The 22,915-nt window shown below is 42.8% G+C and overlaps 2 protein-coding genes across 2 annotated transcripts in view; both read right to left on the reverse strand.

The window, feature by feature from the left end:
- The window catches only part of cv-c (crossveinless c), an 86,963-nt gene that overhangs the window by 17,085 nt on the left and 46,963 nt on the right, over positions 1-22,915 (reverse strand). Inside the window, exons 6-7 of the mRNA XM_065217067.1 lie at positions 1,949-2,020; positions 63-1,886 (exon numbers count right to left, since the gene is read on the reverse strand). Coding sequence (XP_065073139.1) covers positions 63-1,886; positions 1,949-2,020 — 1,896 coding nt within the window. The remainder of the gene's footprint in view (positions 1-62; positions 1,887-1,948; positions 2,021-22,915) is intronic.
- Positions 2,121-4,284, reverse strand: LOC135697306 (uncharacterized). The gene is made up of 2 exons (XM_065216930.1): positions 2,504-4,284; positions 2,121-2,320 (listed from the first exon to the last, which is right to left on the reverse strand). Exons 1-2 carry the CDS (start codon positions 4,158-4,160, stop codon positions 2,160-2,162), a joined length of 1,818 nt encoding a protein of 605 aa, XP_065073002.1. The 5' UTR covers positions 4,161-4,284; the 3' UTR covers positions 2,121-2,159.

The following is a 22,915-nucleotide window of genomic DNA, read 5'->3' on the forward strand; positions in this document are numbered from 1 at the left end:
ATCCAACAATCAATACAAATCTGTTCCTATCTAACGTGCCAATAAATATCAACCCAACTTACACTGAAATATCGCCACAAAGGTCTCGGACAGTTTTGCCGTCAGCAGTGGATCCGGTAATTCCCTAAAGTATTGCTTTAACATATCGGCTACATCGTAAGCGTGATGGTCGTCGAATATCTCCATTCGGTTGGAGATATTGTTGCCCGATTCAATGGTGGACTTGAGCTTCGCTATCCGTGACTTCACCCCCGGTTTTCGAAACAATCCCACCTGATCCAGCGCGTTCAACTCCAACCAGGTCAGCGCCATCTGGATTATCTCCGGCAGAGTATTGCCATATCTTTGCAGGTTCAGGACTAGTGGTATTCCAAAAACTCTTCTATCTTTATAGTCTGGTGTTTTGATTCGTTTGATGAACTTTGGCAAATCCCAGTTCCAGCCGGAACGGTGCGTCGGACAGTAACGTTCCATGTAACCCGTCAGAGTGACCAGTGCCAACTTCCGCACCACGAGCAACTGACCACAGGACATTTCGACAATGCTGGTACCACCGGAGTATTTACTTTTCTCCTTGGCGCTGTCATCCTTAAAATCTACGGTACTCATCCGACGACCTTCCGAGTTCTTCGGTTGCTGAAAACTATGCCATCTAGCCACTATAGTACGTTTCCTATCGTCGCCTCCCTTGCCCTCGGTGGTCTTTGCCACCCTCATCGAACGATTATGGAATGCATCTCGATAGCGTTTGGAGTTTTTTCCCAAGTTCAACGATCCTCCGCGGTTCAGTTTGGAAACCTGAAGAGTATTACTGCTGGTCTCCTTTAAATCACTAGATACTTTAGCTCGCCTTAACTTAGACTGATACTCCGAATCCGAAAGCGCTCCGGAGTCATCAGCGGTCACTTTATTGCGTAACAATTTCTTAGACTTCGGATACTTTTTGCTTGGTGTCTTCACAACCCGTCCGGCAAAGTAACCGGTGTTCAAATCCTGGCTGTCTTCACTGCAAATCGATGACGAGTCATCGCCTGACTTTGCCTCCTGCAGCTGTATGAAAAAGTGTAACGGACTAGATCTATTGGTGCTACGTTTATGTTCCTTCTTATTGTTATCTTCTACCATGTGCCCAAAAGGACTAAGAGTGTAGGGTGACAGAAGGTTGGATACTATTTCATTTGTGCCAAGAGTGTTATCCCTGCGATGGTCGCCAAACGCCGCCGAGGGCCGAGGAGATGAGGGGTTGGAAAATGACATCATATCAATATGTTTCAAGTCGTCCATATTGTGATGAACCGGTGACAGACTGGAGGAATGTGGTCCACAGATGATGAGCCCATCGCGGTTCTGACGCTTCCTTCTGCGGGATTTTATCGACTCAACCCGTCTGAGTAAGGCTTTGGCTCCATCTTTGAGTCTTTCGCTGCCTGTCCTCCGTAGTCTAACAGGACCATCCTGCTGGTCGCTGTCCGACATAATGCTAAGTGTCACCCCATCGTCACCCCAGTTTTCCTTATCGTCCGTAGTCGTAGTCTTGGATCCACTCTTGGACGAGTCTTCTGCCGAATCAGTCTCATTAACTGTACTGACGTCGCTTTGCTTGGAGTGCTTCTGTTTGATGACGCTAACCAATCCGGCAGCGTCCTCTACCCGAGACCACCGTCGACTGTTGTGGGCAAAGGTCCATGCTTCCGACAGTGCACAGCTATCGTCATCCGAGTCCGGATCGTTCGCCTTCGGTGGATGCGAATGTTGGTGCGTATCAATGTGCATGTTCGCGCAGCGGTTCAACGTATGAAGCCGTCGGTAAAGCGACTGCAGTGGATCGTTCTCCAAAAACGGATGGTCCTTAGCGACGTCATTGATTTCGATCGGAAACTGGTGATCTACAGAAAAGATGGATTGAATTAATATGACGCCATTATGGTAATGCAACTGATGAACTTACCTTCGTACATTTGAGCGTACTGTGGAAAACCGGCAGCTCGCAGCCATCGACACGCTTCGATAGCTTCAATTTCTGAAACGAAAAAAAAATCCGTTCAACTGAGTTTAAAACCTTTTCAAAAAATAACAGGATGTTTCTTTCCCCATAGACAAATCCAGAATCAATCGAAATTCTTTATTCATTCAAATAATGTAACAAAATCGCCAGTATATTAAGATGCACCAAAGCTCTTCCAAAACTCGTTTTCCATACTGTTTTCAGCGGCAGACACGGCACGACCTCGTACCGAAGCAGAAGCCGCATTCTCCGCATGCTCCCTTACCGTCATCTCCGACTGGCTGCCCGTCCTGTTCGGCGCACCACTGCCATCTCCTGCAAGAGAGAAAAGCTTATCATCGTTTAGGCCACCGCCAGTGCCGGCTTCCGGGTCGTCTGTGACGCTGCGAGCCCGACGAAATAGCCTGGCCGCGAAGTACTGTTCAACATTGAACATACCCCGCTGCTTCCTGGCGTGCAGACGGGGACTCAACAGAAGGTCGGTTTTGGCATACGTACTCTCTGGTTTCGATTCGACGGAGCTCGATGGCTTTTCCTTTGGGTACAGCTTTCGTGAATTGATGGGCGTTCCGGGCACGGAGATACTTCTCGGTGGTTGCTGCTTTTGCCAGCCTTCCACAGATAATCCATCATTGGCGTTGGAGCGCGAAATTGGATTTTCGCTCTGTTTGTTATCTTTCAGCTGGTCAGATGATATCGGTTTGGTTGGTACAATATCACGTGTAATTTCTGTCACGTCTACCTCTTGGTATACTTCAGAGAACTCTCTTCGGAATGATTGTTTCGCTTCGGACTGGTCAAAATAATCACGAACTGTAGGATTTTTTACGTCGCTCGTGTGCAGTGTTTGCGCAGCCTCAGAAAAACTTCTCACATATGTCTTTTTAGCATCGGAAGAAGACATGTACGAGTTGACTGAGAAGTCAGTTTGAACTGGCTTCTTCTCCAACTTTGGTGGTTCAAATGTTCCAAACAACTCTTCCAACGAGTCATATTTAACTGCTGCGTCCTCGTAAACCTTTTTCTGCTCCATCCGTTCATCGATGACTTGTTGCGGTTGTTCCGATTTAGGAAGCTCTTCTCGCTGTATTTCCTGGTACACCTCGGAAAACTCACGACGGAAAGTTTTCTTCGCTACGGATTGGTCGAAATAATCCTTGATTGCTGGGTCCTTGACTTCAGTCGAATACAAAGCTTGCGCTGCTTGAGAGAACGATCTCGCGTAACTCTTCTTCGATTCGGAAGCACTCAGATATTCTTCTACCGAGAATTGCTTGTCTCGTGATTTCTTCGTTTCACTTATATCAACAGGTGTTGCTGCTTTCAGTGTTTCCATTTTCTTGATGAATGTATTCAAAGGATTGGCTAAATTTGATGCGTCACGATCGGCTGCGCTATCATCTTCGTCTTCATCGTCGGAAGAATCACTTATGTAATTCTGCTTCTTGAATTTATCCAGATGTTTCGAATTGATGGGCGTTCCCGGTACCGATGGTTTATAACCTTTGGTTGTGGCTGCAGCGTTGTCCTTCAATGGATCGTCCTGTTTATCCGATGGGTTCAATTCGTTGAATGCTTCGTTGAAATCTCTAGCATACGTATGTTTCGCAGATGACTCTTCAAAGTATCGCTTCACAACTGGACTCTTGACCTCGGAGCTGTGCAATGTTTGCACAGCTTCACTAAACGAGCGATGATAGGCATGCTTTTGCTCCGATTCCTTAAAGTACTGCTGTGCCACTTCTCCTTGCTCTTCCTGACCACTATCCGAACTATCGCTTTCCAGCTGTACGACCTCAGCCTGTTGCTCCTTACCATCCGGTTCATCGGTACCAAGCGCCTTCATTTCCTTCAGGAATTTATCGATCACCAAGCTGCTAATTACGATTTCGTTCGGTAGCGGCGCTGGTTCTTTTGGCAGTGTCACTTCAGATTCCGATTCCCGTCTACGTCGCAGGTAGCGCGAACATACCGGTGTCCCCGGAATGGACAAGTCGATTTTCGGCACGGCACATTTCTGGCTGGCTGCCTCCGTCTGAAGCGATTCAATGGAAACTTTTCGCTTGGATTCGTAGTAGGTTTTCATTCCGTCCAGGAACTTCATTTTGGCACGGTGGTTACGCTCGGCCACCGGATAGCGCTGTTGATCGGTCATTTTGCGGGGCGTAATTTTTGCTTCGAGAATTTCGTGAAAAATATAAATCACATGACAGGTTTGACGGAATTTTGCGGATTATCACGCTCGTGTGCTCGATTACGATTTTGTTGCGTCTTAACGGTCGGATGGTCAAACAATAACTGATATCGAAACTTCGTATGGTCAAGAATATCGGGGGGAATGTTTTAATTTATTCCGGAGATAAGATATCTTTCTATTCGGTCATAGATATGGTATCTAATTTAGTGTTATCAATCAACATCTTAAGAGCAACAGCACTGCCGTTTTGCTATAGTAAATTTTCAGAACATTCGACAGTATTATAAACGTATTACCATTAGGTGGAATGGGTCCCTTATTAGTTCAGTATTGCAGAGAATACAACAAGTCGTTCATCATTGGCTGTGATGTAAATGCGCATCATACCGTGTGGGACATCAACAGTCGAGGTGAGTGCATTTTGGAATTTCTCTCATCTTATAATATAGACATATGCAACAAAGGAAACGAACCTACTTTTTCAAATGCCATTAGACAGGAAGTTTTAGACTTGACATTTTTTAACACTGCAATTTCTGAGGAGATTCGAAATTGGCGTGCGTCAGATGAAATCTCACTTTTTGATCATAAACACATTATGTTTGAATCGAGTGGAGGTAATTTACCACCTTCTGCATTTAGAGATCCTATGAAAACAAACTGGGATCAATATGCACAGTGCTTAGATTCAGATATATTTACAAACGACGTAAAGATTGATTTTATCCAACAATTGGAATCATTTTCTGAAAAGGTAAACGAAAGAATTATAAATTCCTACAACAGTAGCTGTTCTATCAAACGGTCGTCTGCCGTGGTGGAATTTAAAGTTGTAACGCCTTCGGAAAGTTTCACGTAAGATATAATGTAATGTAATAATGAAATACGGAAATCTAAGAGGCAGTCTTGGATTCAAATGTGTGACAGTACTCCTATAGTCGCGAGATTACAGAAAACTCTTGCAGTCCGCATCGTGCTCTCTTGCCGTGCGGATCTATTTGCTTTTTGCTGAAGGAAGTGTTACTACTACTTAAAGCTACAACAAATTTAAACAGCACTTTTGAGTGCTCAACCTGTAAAAATGTTCTACCTTTTTCAACTCTTATTCCTCTTCGATCCTTGTTTGGACCCTTGGTAATCCTTCTTGGATATCGATTTGGAAAATTCCTCTTCGATCCTTCAGATTCTTATAGTAATCTGCTTGGAAGTCGATTTGGATAAAAATTTACTGCCGCCATGGCGCCTAAACGCAAAAGAAAGGGGCAAACTCTTGATCCCCCTTCTGATGAAATTAATTTGAGTAATCAATTTGATTTGCTCACGGATGATGAGAATGATCCATCATCAAAGAAAAATTCTAGTAAACTTTCCCGGCTTAATGCCAAGAAGGAAAAGATTCCCCCTATTGTGATAACCACTTCCGATTTCCATGCTCTTCGCATGGAACTTTTGAATTTCGTGAAAGTTAAGTTTTCACTACAAATTGGACGTCGGGGTGAATGCCGTGTATTGGCTGAAACCTTGGACGGATTTAAATGTCTTCTCAAGTATCTTACTGAGAAGAAGCACAAATTTTTTACTTACGACACCAAAACTGAACGTGTGTTCAAGGTTGTCATGAAAGGACTGCCCAGTGGTGAATCCCTGGATCAGATCAAAGATGAACTGGCAAAATTACTTGGAGTTGTGCCACTCCAAGTAATCAAAATGAAAATGAAATCCCGTCCTCGCGATTCGTGCAACGGGATTTCTAATGATTTTTATTTAGTTCACTTCAAGTCTAGTGAACTAAACAACCTTAAGGCCTTAGAAAAAGCTAGCCTTATGCTCCATGTCCGAGTGAAGTGGGAACACTTCAGGAAGACTGGAGGAAATTTCCAAAACCTCACTCAGTGCCGTAAGTGATGGGGTCACGGAACTAAAAATTGCTACATGCCAGCTAAATGCCTCTCACGCAAAGGACGACTGTCCTGTGAAGGAAGATCCTAAGAAATTTAAATGTTCAAATTGTGGTGAAAACCACAAATCCAATTTTTGGGAATGTAAGACTCGCAAAGCGATCCTACAATCTCGTTCTAAGCGACAGGTAGGAAACGCTCCACGTTTCCGACCAGATACAAATTCCTCTGCTGTTAACAACGGTCAGCGAGGAACAAATTCTACATTCGTACCCGTAGGTACAAATATCACCCTTGCTTCAAATTTTTCCTCTGTACCTACTCCCCTCGCTGCTAACAATGTTCAGCGAGTTAATGGAGCTACCTATGCTGCTATTGCAGCGGGTAGAAATCAAAATACTAACCAACGTAATTCTAACGGAAATTTTGACAATTTTGACTTAGGAAGCATTACTGCCCCTAAAATGGAATTTTTACAGAATTCATTAATTTACATGATTTCTGATATGCTTAAATCTAACTCCATGTTTGATGCTATTCAAACTGGAGTAAAATTTGCAAATAATATTGTCATGACTTTAAAATTCAGTAATGGATTTTAAAGCATTAAATATTGTAAATTGGAATGCTCGATCTCTTAATGATAATGAAGACGAGCTATTTAACTTTTTGAGAGTTCATAACGTGCATATTGCCGTTATAACTGAAACGTTCCTTAAACCTGCCCATAAGGTTAAGAAGGACGCAAATTACTTGATTTATAGAAATGATCGTCTTGATGGACCCTGTGGTGGCGTTGCCATCATTATTCATAGACGAATCAAACATAAAATTCTTTCTTCATTTCAAACCAAAGTTTTTGAAACTTTGGGAGTTTCTGTTGAAACAAAATTTGGACAACTTACGTTTATAGCTGCCTATTTGCCATTCCAATGCGTAGGCCAGCAAAAGAATTTTCTCAAGGGTGACCTCCAGAAACTTACCCGTCATAGGTCTAAATTCTTCATTATTGGTGATTTTAATGCAAAACACCGCTCATGGAATAATGCTCAAAGCAATTCCAATGGTAATATTCTGTTTGATGATTGTTCTGCAGGTTATTACACTATTCAATATCCAAACAGCCCAACATGCTTTTCTTCTGCAAGAAATCCCTCAACTATTGATTTGGTCTTAACTGATTCATGTCATCTTTGTAGCCAATTGGTTACCCATGCTGACTTCGGTTCTGATCACCTTCCAGTAACTTTTGAAATATCCCAAGAAATAATTTCTAATCCCAACAGCTTTACTTTCAATTACCATAGGGCTGATTGGGAGCAATATCGAACATTTATGGAATATAACTTCGATCCAAACATTCCTTTGCAAACCAAAGATGAAATTAATTGTCCTCTTGAATCTCTGACTACTTCTATAGTTGAAGCAAGAGCTGCCTCAGTACCAAAATGCGAGGTTAAATTCGATTCAATTATAATAGACGACGATCTTCAGCTCTTGATCCGTTTTAAAAATGTCCGTAGGAGACAATATCAAAGAACACGCGATCCTGCCATGAAGGTTATCTGGCGGGATTTGCAAAAACAAATTAAAAAGCGATTCTCTGCCCTGAGGAACAAAACTTTTGAAAATAATATTTCTAAATTAGACCCGAGTTCCAAACCCTTTTGGAAACTCACAAAAATTTTGAAAAAACCTCAAAAGCCTATTCCAGCGCTTAAAGAAGGTGGTAAAATTTTGATCACAAATTTGGAAAAAGCTCAGAAACTTGCTAAGCAATTCGAGAGTTCCCATAATTTCAGTTTGGGTCTTACTAGTTAGGACTAGTAAGACCCAAACTGAAATTATGGGAACTCTCGAATGAAAAGTTTCTGAGCTTTTTCCAAATTTGTGATCAAAATTTGTGATTCAAATTATTGAGAATCAGGTTGCTCGGGATTATCTGAATATTTTCTCTCGGGAAAATATTTTTGATGATTCCTGGGGGACTGATTTGGACGAAGTAAAGTCTATAACTAAAAAGTTTCAAAATATAAAAGCTCCAGGTGATGATGGAATTTTCTATATCCTCATCAAAAAACTCCTAGAGAGTACCTTGTCTTTCTTGGTAAAATTATTTAACAGATGTTTCCATTTGGCATACTTTCCTGATAAATGGAAAAATGCAAAAGTTGTTCCAATTTTGAAGCCGGATAAAAATCCAGCTGAAGCTTCTAGCTACCGTCCAATAAGTTTGCTTTCTTCAATAAGTAAACTTTTTGAAAAAATAATTTTGAATAGAATGATGCTTCACATCAATACGAACTCAATTTTTGCAGATGAGCAGTTTGGATTTCGCCATGGGCATTTAACTACTCATCAACTCTTAAGAGTTACCAATTTAATTCGTTCAAACAAATCGGAAGGCCACTCAACTGGAGTTGCTCTTCTAGACATAGAAAAAGCATTCGACAGTGTTTGGCATGAAGGTTTGATTGCTAAATTGAAAAAGTTTATTTTTCCACTTTATATTATGAAATTAGTTCAAAATTATTTAACTGACAGAACTCTGCAGGTAAATTATCAAAATTCCAAATCTAATCGACTACCTGTTAGAGCAGGAGTTCCTCAGGGTAGCATTCTTGGGCCTATATTGTATAGCATTTTCACTTCGGACCTCCCTGATTTGCCTCAGGGTTGCCACAAATCTTTGTTCGCTGATGACACAGGCATTTCCGCTAAAGGAAGAAGTCTTCGTGTTATTTGCAGCAGACTTCAGAAAAGTTTAGATATTTTCTCTTCTTATTTACAAAAATGGAAGATTTCTCCCAACGCTTCCAAAACTCAACTTATAATATTTCCACATAAGCCCAGAGCTTCCTTTTTGAAACCTAGTAGTAGTCACATAGTCACTATGAACGGAGTTCCAATTTCCTGGTCAAACCAAGTGAAATATCTTGGATTAGTTCTTGACCAAAAATTAACTTTTAAAGATCACATTGAGGGCATTCAAGCCAAATGTAACAACTATATAAAATGTTTGTATCCTCTTATAAACAGGAAATCCAAACTTTGCCTGACGAATAAACTTCTATAAACAAGTTTTTAGACCGGCCATGCTTTACGCTGTGCCAATATGGTCTAGTTGTTGCACTACCAGGAAAAAAGCACTTCAAAGGATTCTGAACAAAGTTCTGAAAATGATTTTGAAGTTGCCTCCCTGGTACAGTACTACTGAGGTACATAGAATTTCGAATGTTGAGACTTTAGAACAAATGTCCAACAAAATAATGAATAATTTCAGGCAAAAATCGTTGCAATCCTCAATTGCAACGATTAATTCCCTTTATACTTAGATAAGATTTAGTTTTAGTTTTTAGTTTTAAGATATCAATTGTTATACTGACATGCAGGTTAAAAAACCTGTTTAAAATACTGAATTGCCAAAAGACATGAACAATGTAAAAACACTTAGATATTTATCATAACAATTAAGGCTGGTACGTAACTGCAGTAACTGGAGCACCTAGGTTAAAATGAAATGTAATTAATTTTGAATTTGGAACAAATAAAGAGTTAAAAAAAAAAATAAAAGTTGAGCGTCGTGAGATGGCTATCATTCATAGTTGACCGAAAAACCATTGAAATGCATTGTTAAGATGGTTGGAAGTACGTAGTACTAGACTCAACTAATGAAAAAACTCAGTATTTGCAGTTTTAGATTCCTTCCTTAAATTAGCGAGCTGAATCTTGTAAAATGGTTACTCCTTCTGGAGGAACTTCTATATGTCACCGTTTTCTATCTTGGCTTCCATAGCTCTCCATCGCTGTCATTTGTTACGCACGCACGGCAAAATAGTTTTTACAAATACTAAACACTCATGAGAGAAATCATCCACCATAACCATCATGATCTGCACGGACTATTGTGAAATTTGGCTGACAAACATAACATCACGTCACGGAGCTTCTTAGATGTCAAGGGACATTCATTTGATTTCAGAGAACTTCATAGAAGTTCGTGGAACTTCGTAAAACTTCTTCAGGATGCTTCGTAGAATGTTGAACAACTTCGTGGACGATGATTACGGAACATCCCATGAATTATTAGAAATTCGTTCAAGTTCAGCAAGCTGGGCAGAAATTCAGTTGTACCTACCGAAAAATTTTAAGATGTAAGTTAGGGAAAAATCTTTGAAGTACTGGGAACTTCGAAGAAGTTGACGGAAAATCCCAGGATTTCGTGGAATATTCTACATATTCAGGGAACTTTATGTAGGCATTGAATTCATGGAACTGAGTTTTAGTTCAAGAAACTTCTTGAAAGTACAGGAATCTTCGTATAACTGATATTCACGGATTTGCGATGATATCTCTGGATATTATTCAAGACTTTCCAAAGTAATCAAGTAATGTTCTGAAGATCTGCAAGTGTTCAATAATTCAAAAGACGTCTTTTATACTTCCTTCCAAAACGGAAGTTTGATTAGAGAGAATTTAAAGGATATATAGCTGATAGGAGATTTAAAGACCTCTGGATATTTTTCAAGACTTCTGGTTGATCAATTATCATTCTTAAGTTATTCAACTGTTCATAAAATTCCAATAACGTCTCTAGATAGTCTCTCAAGATTGCTGGCTGGTCAGATATTAGTGAATTCAGGTTGATCAGGAAATCTGAAAATCTTAAACTGGTCAAACATTCAATTGGCTCTCTCAAGATGGCAGATCGGTTAGGAAGTACTTAAAAGATCTCCAGCTGATCGAAGGTTTCAATAAAGTTCTCTGGATATTTTTCAAAGCTTCAGGTTGATCAAGTATTATTGTGAAGTTATTCTCCCAAAACTAAACGTTGATCAGGAAGTATTCAAAATATCTCCAGCTAATCGAACATTTCAATGAAGTCCTGTGAATATTCAATTGGATCAAGTTTTATTCTGAAATATTCGTATTTTGGTTACATTATTCATATTCAACATATTCAGGAAGAAGATCAAAATGTGAAGTCAAAAACTTCATTTATTTAACAAAAATCTTCATATGCCAGCTTAAAATTTAAAAAATCCATCGAATGTCTGCTTCAGCCTCCGCATGTCTTGAAACAACTTCACAAATCATGTGATGTCTTCAAAATGTCTGCATGAAGAAAATACCTTCCCAGAATTTTAATGTGTGTGTATTCAATCTAACCCCCACTGGCCGGCAGTGGTATTATGGAAGAAATTTGCTTACAACAATCCTTGATGTTATAATTTGAAGCAAGTTTAATTCGGGAGTTAGAAAGCGATAGCTCTACTGCAGATTCAGCAACCCATTTCAGAATGCCTGGTAATTCACGTCCATTCCGAGGTTACTTTCACATACAATAAGCCCCGCATGTAAACACTACCGTTATCATATGAATAATGGTACTGCAAACACACTTCCAGATTTCGAAATGTGATGTTTCGAAATCTGGCGCGTATTTAGTAATATATGGAAACAGGGTTACTTTCACTCACTTGCTATAAAAAAATGTTTTTCGGAATTATGAAATCATGAAATAGAATAATGCAAATTTGTACTTGTAAGTTACAAGAAGAGGTCATGAAGTATGTGTTTGACTCATAAAACCTGTCAATTTCGCTTTGAGGGCGTCACAATCAGCGGTCTTATGATTCGTGAGCGTTCACTCAGAGTGAGCGCTCACGAGTCGTAAAATTGTGACGCACTGAAAGCAATATTGACAGATTTTATGTGTCAAACATATACTTCACGACCTCTTCTTGTAACTTACAAGTACTAATTTGCATTATACTATGTCATGATTTCATAATTCCGGAAAAACATTTTTTTATAGCATTTGAGTGGAAGTAACCCTGTATGGAAATATGCATTTATGATTGATTATAAATCAGATGGATCTCACCAAATTCTGCCTCCAAAAAAGGACCGGTTTGTTCACTCGCGGTAATCGAAAAAATCTTCCGCGTTGTTTTTACAACCCTACACGACATTTTGAATCACATTCGAAGTTTTTCATTTGCACCGAATTTTTGCTTGACACCTCATTCGCGTGCATCCTCCGGAAGGCAGAACGCCAGCACCAAGAAAAGAAAAAAAATACCCGGTAAAACTCTTCTTGGGAAGGAGGCAAAGCACCAAAAACAAACGAAATGAAAAACCAACCGACGCGACACCACAGCAACACAGCTTCTCAAAACAAATTCTTGTCCCAGATTATTCACGTTAATTACAATATCACTAAAAAAACTTTTTAAGACGTGATAGATCTTAATTTACACTTATCCACACGCGAAAACTAATATTAATTTGATTTGGTACAATTAAAAAAATATATGCGAAAAACAGATGGAATCAGCGCCAGCGAAAACAAAACCAACCGTTCGCAGGCAGAGCCTACTGCGTTTTTCTCATACCTTCCCAGAATTTTAAATGTCTTCAAAATGAAGATATCAAATAAATATTTACCGAATCCCGGGATGGTGGAAGCCACCGGGAAATGGAAGCTGTAGTTCGGAGTGATAATTTGCTGTTCTTATGATTTTGCTTTTACTCAGTTATGGACCCATAGATATTTTGATATTTTACCTCAACCAAACTAATAGCAATCTTTTCCAATTTTAATAGTAAATCTTGCTCTTGGCTTTATATTCTCGTCTACTCGGGCCCGGCTAGGGGGGAATAGCAAAATCAGAGCAAAATAATATCAAATTTTACTTTCAATATCTTATTTGGTAAGTCATATGATTTTGGTAAATTAATAGCTTATTCTGCTATCAAAGCATAATTTACTATTGTTATGATATTTTTGTATCATGAATGCAAGAGCTAATTTTGACCTGATAACAGAATAAACTATATGTCCGGAGTTTGTCATATGATTGGTATAGTTTGTTTACGAGATGGGGCTTTTGTTTGCGAGAAATTTGCGATTTGCAAATGCAATTACGTCCCAAACTCAAATCACTCCGGATGTCATTAAATTGATTAATTAAAACAACATACCAATAACATGATAAGATAAAACGAACACGTGGAAATCGTATCCCTCGATATATCGAAGGCCTACGATTCAACATACAGACCCAAAATATTATGTACATTAGTAGGATGGAGAATTTCTGGACGAATGATGAATATTCTGTCCAGTTTCCTTACTGACAGATACTTTCAAGTAGCTGCCAACGGATTACTCTCAAGTATCAGAAAAGCTGAAAACGGAGTGCCACAAGGCTCAATCTTTTCTGTAACTTTGTTCCTCGTAGCTATGCAGCCTATTTTCAATGTCATACCAACTGGAGTTGAAATTGTCGCAGACGATGTCGTTCTCATAGCAAGAGGAACCAATCATAGAACTATTCGTAAGGTTCTTAGAAAAGCTGTTGTAGCTGCTGTTGAGTGGGCAACTTTTGTTGGCTTTGCCATCGCTCCAAGCAAATCCAAACAACTTCACGTCTGCCACCTTAGCCACCGAAAAATGCGGTCGGGCTATAACAATCAACAGAACTCCAATCCCACTAGTGAGAAGTATGACAATTCTTGGGGTCCTACTCGACTCTAAGTTAATTTTTTTAACGCACTTTGCAGCCACTAAACAAAGCGAAGAATCACGATCGCCAACATCGAAGCAATGGAACGATTCCTAGGGCCCACTTACAAGGACGTAGTTCGCCATCTGGTGCATTTCCAACTAGCCCCATCATTTCTATAATGGCTGAGGCTGGTTGTTTCCCCTTCCGTCTTTCGCTTATCCAACGTTTATGTCAGCTAACTGTCCGACTAAAGCTCGATTCAAAGTAAATTTGGACGCACGGTTACACCACCGCGCCCCTGGTGGTTGGAACATAAAACGTTTGACAGGCATTTGTTGATGTTTCATTGACGAAGAAATTGGTGAAAAGTTGTTCTCGATTGATCGACGCATCCCGAAATTACGGATCATGGAACTTGAGAAAAGAAAATTAATTGTGCACAAACATCTAGAGAACTCAAAAATAGCAAGTGTTAAAATTCCCAAAGTCAACGGTGAATCTTGTAATCAAACGTTACAAGGATACTCTGAATGTGGATAGAGCACAGCGCATCTATCATAAAAGTGGCACTAGGGACAAAGAGCTGAGGAGAAAGGTTTTGAGGTACGTGAAAAGCAACCAACGATTCCAACTTTTCCACCGTGCGTAACATCCTTTCAAGAGAAGGATATAAGTCTTTTTGTGCCAGTAAACATCCGAATCGCTCCCTGAAACAAAATTTAGTGGCCAAAAAGCGAGCACGATTACTATACGAACGAGTTTTGACGAAATTTGATGGCTGTATTTTAATGGATGACGAAACATATGTCAAAATGGATTATATCGTGGGGATGTCCTTTCCAGGTATAAATTTGTTTTTGCTGATAAGTTTGCTCGGAAACTAATGATTGGGCAAGCAATCTGCAGTTGTGGCCTTAAAACCAAGGTTTTCATCACATCTCACAGAATGACGTCGAAGGTTTACATTAAAGAGTGTCTGAAAAAGTGGATATTACCCTTCATTCGGCAACACAAGACCAACGTTATGTTTTGGCCGGATCTAGCCAGCTGCCACTACTCTAAGGAGGTACTAGAATGGTATGCTGCAAACAATGTTAATTTCGTCGCCAAAGAGATCAATCCTCCGAATTGCCCTGAGTTCAGACCGATCGAAAAATATTGGGCAATTGTCAAGCGAAAACTTCGAGGATGCGGTAAAGAAGTGACAAATGTACAACAAATGCGTTTAAAGTGGAATAAGTTCACCGGTACAGTGTCACCAGCGACTGTGCAGATCATGATGGCATCGATCACAAATAAAGTGCGACAGTTCGTTCGAAAAGGTAACATGTAATAACTTGTTTTGTATCGTTTGAAAGCTGGATAAATACTCTTTTGTTTGAAGTGTATGTTGTTTAATTCTTGAGTTATGATCACTTGAATGCGTTCAAATTTACTTTGAATCGGGCTTTAAGCCTTCGGGCAATACGTTTGGTTGTCGATTGTTTACCTGTGAAATATACGAGAGCACACTGTGCAGACTGTTTTGTGACTTGAAGTAGAACACTTGTCTTTTTTTATAAATCTGTAGTAATCACGGTTCTTTGGTTATGTCATTTACCCCTTAGGGAATATAGTTATAATTTAAAAATAAGAACTGCCGATAGAGAGTGGTATGAACCAGTCCCAAAAATCGACAACAACCTTAGGAACAACATCAGAGCACGTGCAAACAGGAGCATCGTACTACCGAAGTTTATGGAATTCATAACTACTCGTTATCACGATCACGAGTAGATATATACTGATGGCTCCAAAGAAAACAACCGCACCGGTGCTGGAATAGTTGTGCACAAAAAAAAAAACGTTAGTTTAGGCTTGCCTGACATATGCAGCGTATTCTCAGTCGAAGCATTTGCCCTAAAAACAGCTGTATCGAATATCCAAGGCCGAGAAAAAACCCTGATCCTAACCGATTCTGCTAGTTGCCCCGATGCACTAAGTGGAGGTCGGTCCAAACACCCATGGATACAGTTTATCGAAAACAACATAGAGGAACGAGACATTACGTTTAGCTGGATCCCTGGCCATTCCTGTATCGCTGGCAACGAAACAGCTGACGAACTGGCCAAACAAGGACGAAGCCAACTGGAACTCGAAATTCCAAGATGTTGTACATGCGATAAAAAGTAGGATTTGGGCAGTATGGGGATTGGAATGGCATCAAAGTCAGGCCCAATTGCGACGAATTAAGTCGACAACGATCGAAAATGCGCCTCAGAACAACGAGTCCTAACTCGAAGTAGAATAGGACATACCCGGCTTACCCACTCACCACAACCTCCCACCTGTATGTAGATTCTACGGAGTGCAGATAACAGTCCATCATATACTAGTGGAATGCAGAGGATATGCACAAACTAGGAAATCTTGCGGAATCAATGGATCACTATGCATGAAACTAACTAACAATACCGCCCAATTAACAATCCAGTAACCATTTAGCATCCACTCTGATTACCCCGTAACGTGGGTATGTACATACCTTCTCGTGGTATGTTACGGGATGTAAGATCTACCACCGATTCCTAGTCCTAACTACTTCAAACTAGGGGAACAGGATTTTTCAGTAATCCAAGGAACACATCTTAGTCCTTGTTACTTCTTAATGCCTTGTTGATAGTGAAAAGACTCGGTTTTGTCTACCGAGGATGATCTTGAAACAAGGAAAAAAATGAGTTAGTTGTCTTCATCTATGTGATTCCTAATTTTCTATTCGTTGTTCCCTAGTTTGAAGTGGTTAAAACTAGGGTTCTGATGCATGGTCATTATCGGTGCCATACCTTAATTTTGTTGCTAAGGAATCCAAAGGGGCGCGCCTTTGGAGGGTGTTTCAACACTCCGAAGGGTATAAATAGCGGGAGCTTTCAATTCGAGTCGGATCCTTGCGATAAATGCAAGGGTGGCAACTGTAAAAAAATCGAATACTTCATCATTTCTCAATAGTGATGGAGTAATACGAAATGCACTAAACTAAGGACACGGGATATACTACAATAGATCAATTTACTGGTCCCGTGTTAGGTCCCGAACAGAGGAAAAAATCCACTCTGATTTATGATGGTTTTATGCAATGAACAATCCAATTAGTTTAAATATAGCATTTCAAAGTGTAAAATATTCCTGCTTAGTAATTCAGCTTTTTGCTGTTTTAAAAACCTTTTATAGTCTGGTAAGAAAGTCAAAAACTGTCTTGTTTTAAAAATAAATTTAAAACAGTTATCAATCCCTCCTTAAAACTGTTCTGTAATTCAAGCATAAACGTCATTAGCAACTGTTTATTAATGTCTTGATAAAATACTTTATAAACGTGTTCTATCATTATAAAAGCAACCATAAATCCATTAGGTTTTGCATTAGAGCAAAAAGCATTTATTGTTGCCTTTTAGGCTTTTTAAAGTGCATCATTGACTTCCCAATTACTCTGTTTACAAATTGAGCTAAAAGATGGTTCCTCACCAAGAGAGAGGAGCCAGCTCAAATGACAGATGCTTTGTTTTGGTTGTCTTCTTCTTCTTCCTTTTTGTTGAAAAAATTGTTGATGGAAAGAATCATTCAAGCGAGGATGCGCGTTTGTCACTCGGTTTGTTGATATAGTTTTGCCGTCGGAGTGTTCAAACTTGTCGTGAACTGTATGTTGTGAGCAAGTATCTTACTGCATATTGCTTAGAGCTATCGGGTTCGTATTAAACGGGTTTGATTTTGTGAATTCTGGTGATTAGGAGGAGGTTAAAAGTGATACACAGCAGATAAAATGCGTTGTCAAGTGAAGCGTTGCGGCCGGAACAAGAAAACCCACCCGGATGTGTTGTTTCACCGGTTTCCAAACGATCCATTGCTTCAAGCACGGTGGGTTGAGTTTTGTAATGTAGGAGCTGATTTTATTGTCACAGATGCAATGAGAGTACTGGGCAGAGCTCGTCAGAAGCCGTTTGTTTTTGTTACACGATCCATATTTTATTTTTTTATTTGTATGGAAGAAAGCATCAACCAGCATTTTGAAAATCACCTCCAGTTAACCAAGCATCAATTTTCTTTTTTCTTTCTTCAAAAAGTCTATAAAATCATTACCTTTGGAAATTCCTGGTTGCCACAATTTAAAAACCAAAATTATCAAAAGGTTTTTGAGATTCAAAGCAAACTCAAATCGTACGAAGAAATCGCGTAAGCGAAAATATGATAGTCGAAGTATGCTAAATTGATACAAAAACTTCAAATAAGAATCAACAGATAACACAATAAATATGTCTTTATTTCACAAATTAACAATTATTTTAGTCAGAAATCTGAAATAGACCACCCACTCCTTCACAGTAGTCGCCAAATAGTCAATGTATTGTGCAAAAAAATGGCTATTTTTTAGGAGCTCGGAGTAGCAGCATTTCAATGGAAAATAAATCCTTTGCGTGAAAACTACTAATAACACCCTCTCCCTGCTTCACAATAAGTAACAGAAACGCCGAACGTCCAAAAACATTTGTATTTTGCACCGTCATTAACTGCCATTTCAAAAAAACTATCTTGAAAAAAAAACAATACGCAGATTTTTTTCCGATTAACAATACTTCCCCCACTTTATTGAATCAAAATTTCGGTTCGCAGTGACAGATCATGACTGGTTCGCATTGACGTTTACGCGATCGGCTTCAGAGCTAGCTGGCGCCTCTCTCTTGGGTTCCTCATAGTTAATAAATGCCAAATTTATGACAAGGAAATCTCGAAGGATAGACGAAGTAGGATGAAAAATTCAAGTTGATCCCGGAACCAAGCCAAGCAATACGACGCGCAGTACACTTTTTTCCGTTGCTGGGACATCCATGCCTTGGATGGGCGGAACGCTTCCGCCTGTTCTGGGTGTGGCCCTGTCTCATTCAACAGCATCACCGAGCACCATACCGGAGCCTATCAGCAACCTACGTATTCCGAAAGCAATCTCCTTTTACTCAGCCGTTGGGACATCGCTGCCCAGGGTGGGCGGAACGCCTCCGCTTGCCCCCGGTGGGGCTCTGTCTCATTCGGTCATCGGCCCAAGTCCATCGGCGTCTTCCACTACCACGTCATCAACGCCAAGATCGCCTCGGCCCAACGGAACTCCCCCGCCTGGCTTTTGTGGGCCTCCGTCCGATGATGACCTATCCAACCACACAGCCGAGAACCACCCGAACCTCCTTTCGCCCGTTGGAACATCCCTGCCTCTGGTGGGAGGAACTCCTCCTCCTGCCTCTGGTGGGGCTCCGTCTCATTCGGATTGGAACATTAATGGGTTTCTCCAGCACGATATTGGCCAGCCCGTTAACCCGAGTGGCAGTCAAAACCGTGACAACGCCGAGTCTACCATCCTGTACCCCACGCCTGCACTGCCCAAGCCGGTGAACCTTGTTCTCCAGTGGAATATAAACGGATTCCATGGCCGCCTAGGGGAATTGGAGCTTCTCTGCCAAAGCGATGCCCCCTGGATAATCGCTCTACAAGAGGTCAACAAAGTCACAACCGACCAACTCAATCGCTCGCTGGGAGGGAGATACGATTGGACTTACAAGCGTTGCACCAATTTCAGGCACTCCGTGGCCATCGGGGTGCTTAGGAGCATTCCACACGATGTTCTTGACCTCGAAACTAACCTGCCAATCGTCGGCGTCCGCCTTAAGAACGCCTCTAACTTAGCTTTCGGCTGTGCGTACCTGCCCTGCGGACGGATAGCCAATCTGGATGGGGTCTTAAGTGCAGTTATTTCCAAGTTTCCGGAACCGCGGCTCTTCGTCGGCGACATCAACGGGCACCATCCGGACTGGGGCAGCCCTCGCCCAGATCCCAGAGGCTCTATCCTGGCGAGCATTTTTGAGAGAGAGGACTTGGTGGTGCTGAACGATGGCGCTCCCACCTTCTTCAATGGACGGCACACCACCGCGATCGACATTGCCACTGCCAGCCGATCTATCGTAGACAAGGCACAGTGGAATATCTGTACCGACCTGCACGGTAGTGACCACTACCCAATCCGCATACAGCTTTTCGTAGGTGCGGTCCCCCCAACGACCCGGAGACCCAGGTGGCGCTTCGAGGAAGCCGACTGGGACGCTTTCAGGGAGAAATCCGACGCTCTCTTTCAGCAACGCGAACCGAACGATATCTCCAGCTTCACGGAAGTACTATACGACGCTGCAACACTATCCATCCCAAGGACTGGTAGCGTACCCGGGCGAAAAGCCCTACGTTGGTGGAACGAGGATACCAAATGTGCGGTAAAAGCACGACGCAAAGCCCTACGCCGGCTTAAGCGCCTAGCCTTAGACGATCCTGGTAGGGAGGAAGCGCTGAAGGTCTACCGAGAACGCCATCTCTCGTGCAGACAGGTGATCCGCGACGCGAAGCGATCCAGCTGGATGGACTTCCTGGATTCAATCGATGAATCCCAATCGTCGAGCGACTTGTGGAATCGCGTCAACGCTCTCAGTGGCAAGCGGCGATCCACTCCACCTACTATCCAAGCTCATGGCAACACGATCTCAGAACCGAAGGACATCGCTGACAATTTAGGGAACTATTTTGCCGGCCTGTCCGCTATCAGTGGCTACGACAGCGATTTCGTCCAGCGCGTCAAACCTTCCACAAGCAGCATTCGCGACCTGCGAATTCCATCCGATGTCCCTTCCCTCCAGATCAACGATGCTCTTACCTTCCGGGAGCTTCAGTTCGCCCTCGGCAGCAGTACTGGTAAATCTGCCGGGCCGGACGAGATTGGATACCCGGTGTTAAAAAACCTCTCCCTCGACGGAAAAACGAGGCTACTCGCTCTCTTCAACGACCTATGGCTCACTGACTCGTACCCGGACCTCTGGAAACAAAGCCTGGTAGTGCCCATTCCAAAGATCAACGCGGCGAGTGGAGAAGCCTCCTCCTTTAGGCCGATTGCGCTCACTTGCTGCGCGGCAAAAGTGATGGAGAGAATGGTAAATCGTCGACTTAGGCAGTTCCTGGAGTCAAACAGTCTCCTTGACGAACGGCAGCATGCATTCCGACAAGGACACGGCTCCTCCACTTACTTTGCAGCCCTCGGAAATGTACTCAAGGAAGCCCAGAACAACGGTCACCATGCGGAGTTAGTATCCCTTGATATTTCAAAGGCGTTCAACAGGACTTGGACGCCCGGCGTCATCAGGCAGCTCATCGGCTGGGGCCTGAAAGGCCACATCACACATTTTGTACGGAATTTCCTCCTTGATCGTACCTTCCAGGTGACTGTCGGGAACACTCGATCGGATCCGTTCCCCGAGGAAACTGGAGTGCCCCAGGGATCCGTCATAGCGGTAACGCTATTCCTGGTGGCAATGAACGGGGTGTTCAGCCGACTGCCCAAGAACGTGCACGTAATCGTCTATGCCGATGACATACTCATCGTCGTAACGGGACGAACGACTATACGGACCAGGAATATAGCCCAAGCAGCTGTCTCCTCCGTCAGCAGGTGGGCGCTTTCTGTTGGTTTTCAGCTCTCCGCACCAAAGAGTGTACGGTGCCATATCTGCCACTCGGGTCATCTGATTCGGGGACCACCGATCACCATCCAGGACCATCCAATTCCGCTTAAGAAAACAGTCCGCGTTCTGGGGGTAGTTCTGGATCGGACTCTAAGTTTCGACCAACACTTCAGAACGGTGAAAGAAAACTGCCGTAGCCGCATCAACATCGTCAGGACAATCTCCCGTCCGCACCGCTCCAGTAACCGCGAGATCCGCCTTCGTGTCGCCCGGGCTGTTATCGACAGTCGACTTTTCTACGGCCTCGAAATTACCTGCTTAGCCACCGAGAAGCTGAACCGCATCCTCGCTCCGGTATACAATACCTACGTACGCATCGTATCCGGCCTCCTACCTTCCACGCCCGCAGACGCCGCTTGTGCAGAAACCGGAGTCCTCCCTTTCCGCTATCGATCTGCTGCAGCCTCTGCCACCAAAGCCGCTGCCCTCGCTGCTAAGACATCCGGGAACGATAGGGTCTTTCTCCTCAACGAGGGGAACAGAGCCCTCCGCACTGCAGCCAACGTAGACCTCCCCCCGGTGGCCAGGGTCCACTGGCATGGAGAGAAAAGTTGGCGATCAAACGTTATCAAAATAGATAAGCGGATTAAGAGAGGATTCCAAGCCGGAGATAACTCTGTAGCGTTGAGGCGCTCCGTTGCAGAACTTCTTAGGTCGGTTTATCCGGGGCACGTTCATCGCTTTACGGACGGATCGCGATCACGGGCCGGAGTGGGACTCGGAGTGGCAGGACCAAACACCGCAACAAGTCAAAGTCTTCCGGAGGAGTGTTCCGTTTTTTCCGCAGAAGCCGCTGCTGTTCTTGACGCAGCCATCACTCCTGCAGATCAACCGATCCTTGTGCTAACGGACTCACACAGCGTCATCCAGGCGCTGGAAGCCGAAGCCCCGAGCCACCCCTGGATACAAGCCATTACACGTTTTGCCCCACCCTCAACCGTTTTTACGTGGATTCCCGGGCACTGCGGTGTTCCTGGAAACGAGGCAGCGGACAGGCTGGCGGGATCTGGTCCATCCGGACCCCGCTTCACCAGGAACGTACCACTCCTAGACGTCAGGCGTTGGATTGCGAATATCATCATGGAAGCCTGGCAGGAGGAATGGTTTCAGTCACGCACCACCCTCCTGAGAAAAATCAAAGAAACCGTACGACCTTGGCAAGACAGCCACAAGTACAAAGACCAGCGGATTATCTCAAGACTCCGGACCGGCCATGCGAGGATTTCCCACAATTTTGGTGGGACACCCTTCCACAAGGTTTGTCCAATCTGCAGCATCCCTGCCTCGGTGGAACACGTGCTGTGTGTCTGCCCAGAGTTTCAGAGGCTACGCGAACAACACCGACTCCCAGAGAGCATCAGGGAGCTACTTGGCAACGACCCCTCGACGTTGACTGCGCTGATTGCATTCTTGAAGGACGCTCACCTATACAACCAAATCTAGCCCTCTCGTCGTGGGCTGCACTGTCCGTGTTCTTTCACCTTCCTATTTTCCTGCCGTCGGGGTATCTCTGCCGGACTGGGGCACTGTCTCTTACGGTGGAGCTCTACCTTGTTCGCGCATCCATTCCTCACCACAGTCCCGATGTAACTCCCACTTTACATTAAGTTTTTTAAAATGTTGTCTGTCCCTTTTGGTGGGTAATCAGAGCCAGTTGTACGTTATGTAATGATAGACTGAAACGCTTTCTTTCGAGGCAGGCCCTAAGCCTGACCCTCGATTAT

The sequence above is a fragment of the Ochlerotatus camptorhynchus genome, unplaced genomic scaffold (genome assembly GCF_037179485.1).
Source record: "Ochlerotatus camptorhynchus isolate MF236.1 unplaced genomic scaffold, CSIRO-AGI_Acam_v1.1 ptg000070l, whole genome shotgun sequence".
NCBI classification, from domain to species: domain Eukaryota; kingdom Metazoa; phylum Arthropoda; class Insecta; order Diptera; family Culicidae; genus Ochlerotatus; species Ochlerotatus camptorhynchus.

What these genes read in the sequence shown, in the direction of transcription:
- LOC135697306 (XM_065216930.1), bottom strand. Translation starts at nt 4,160, where the DNA reads ATGACCGATCAACAGCGCTATCCGGTGGCCGAGCGTAACCACCGTGCC. An exon ending in CGTCGAATCGAAACCAGAGA is followed by an intron (nt 2,321 to 2,503) that starts GTACGTATGCCA and finishes TCTCTCTTGCAG; the next exon opens with GAGATGGCAGTGGTGCGCCG.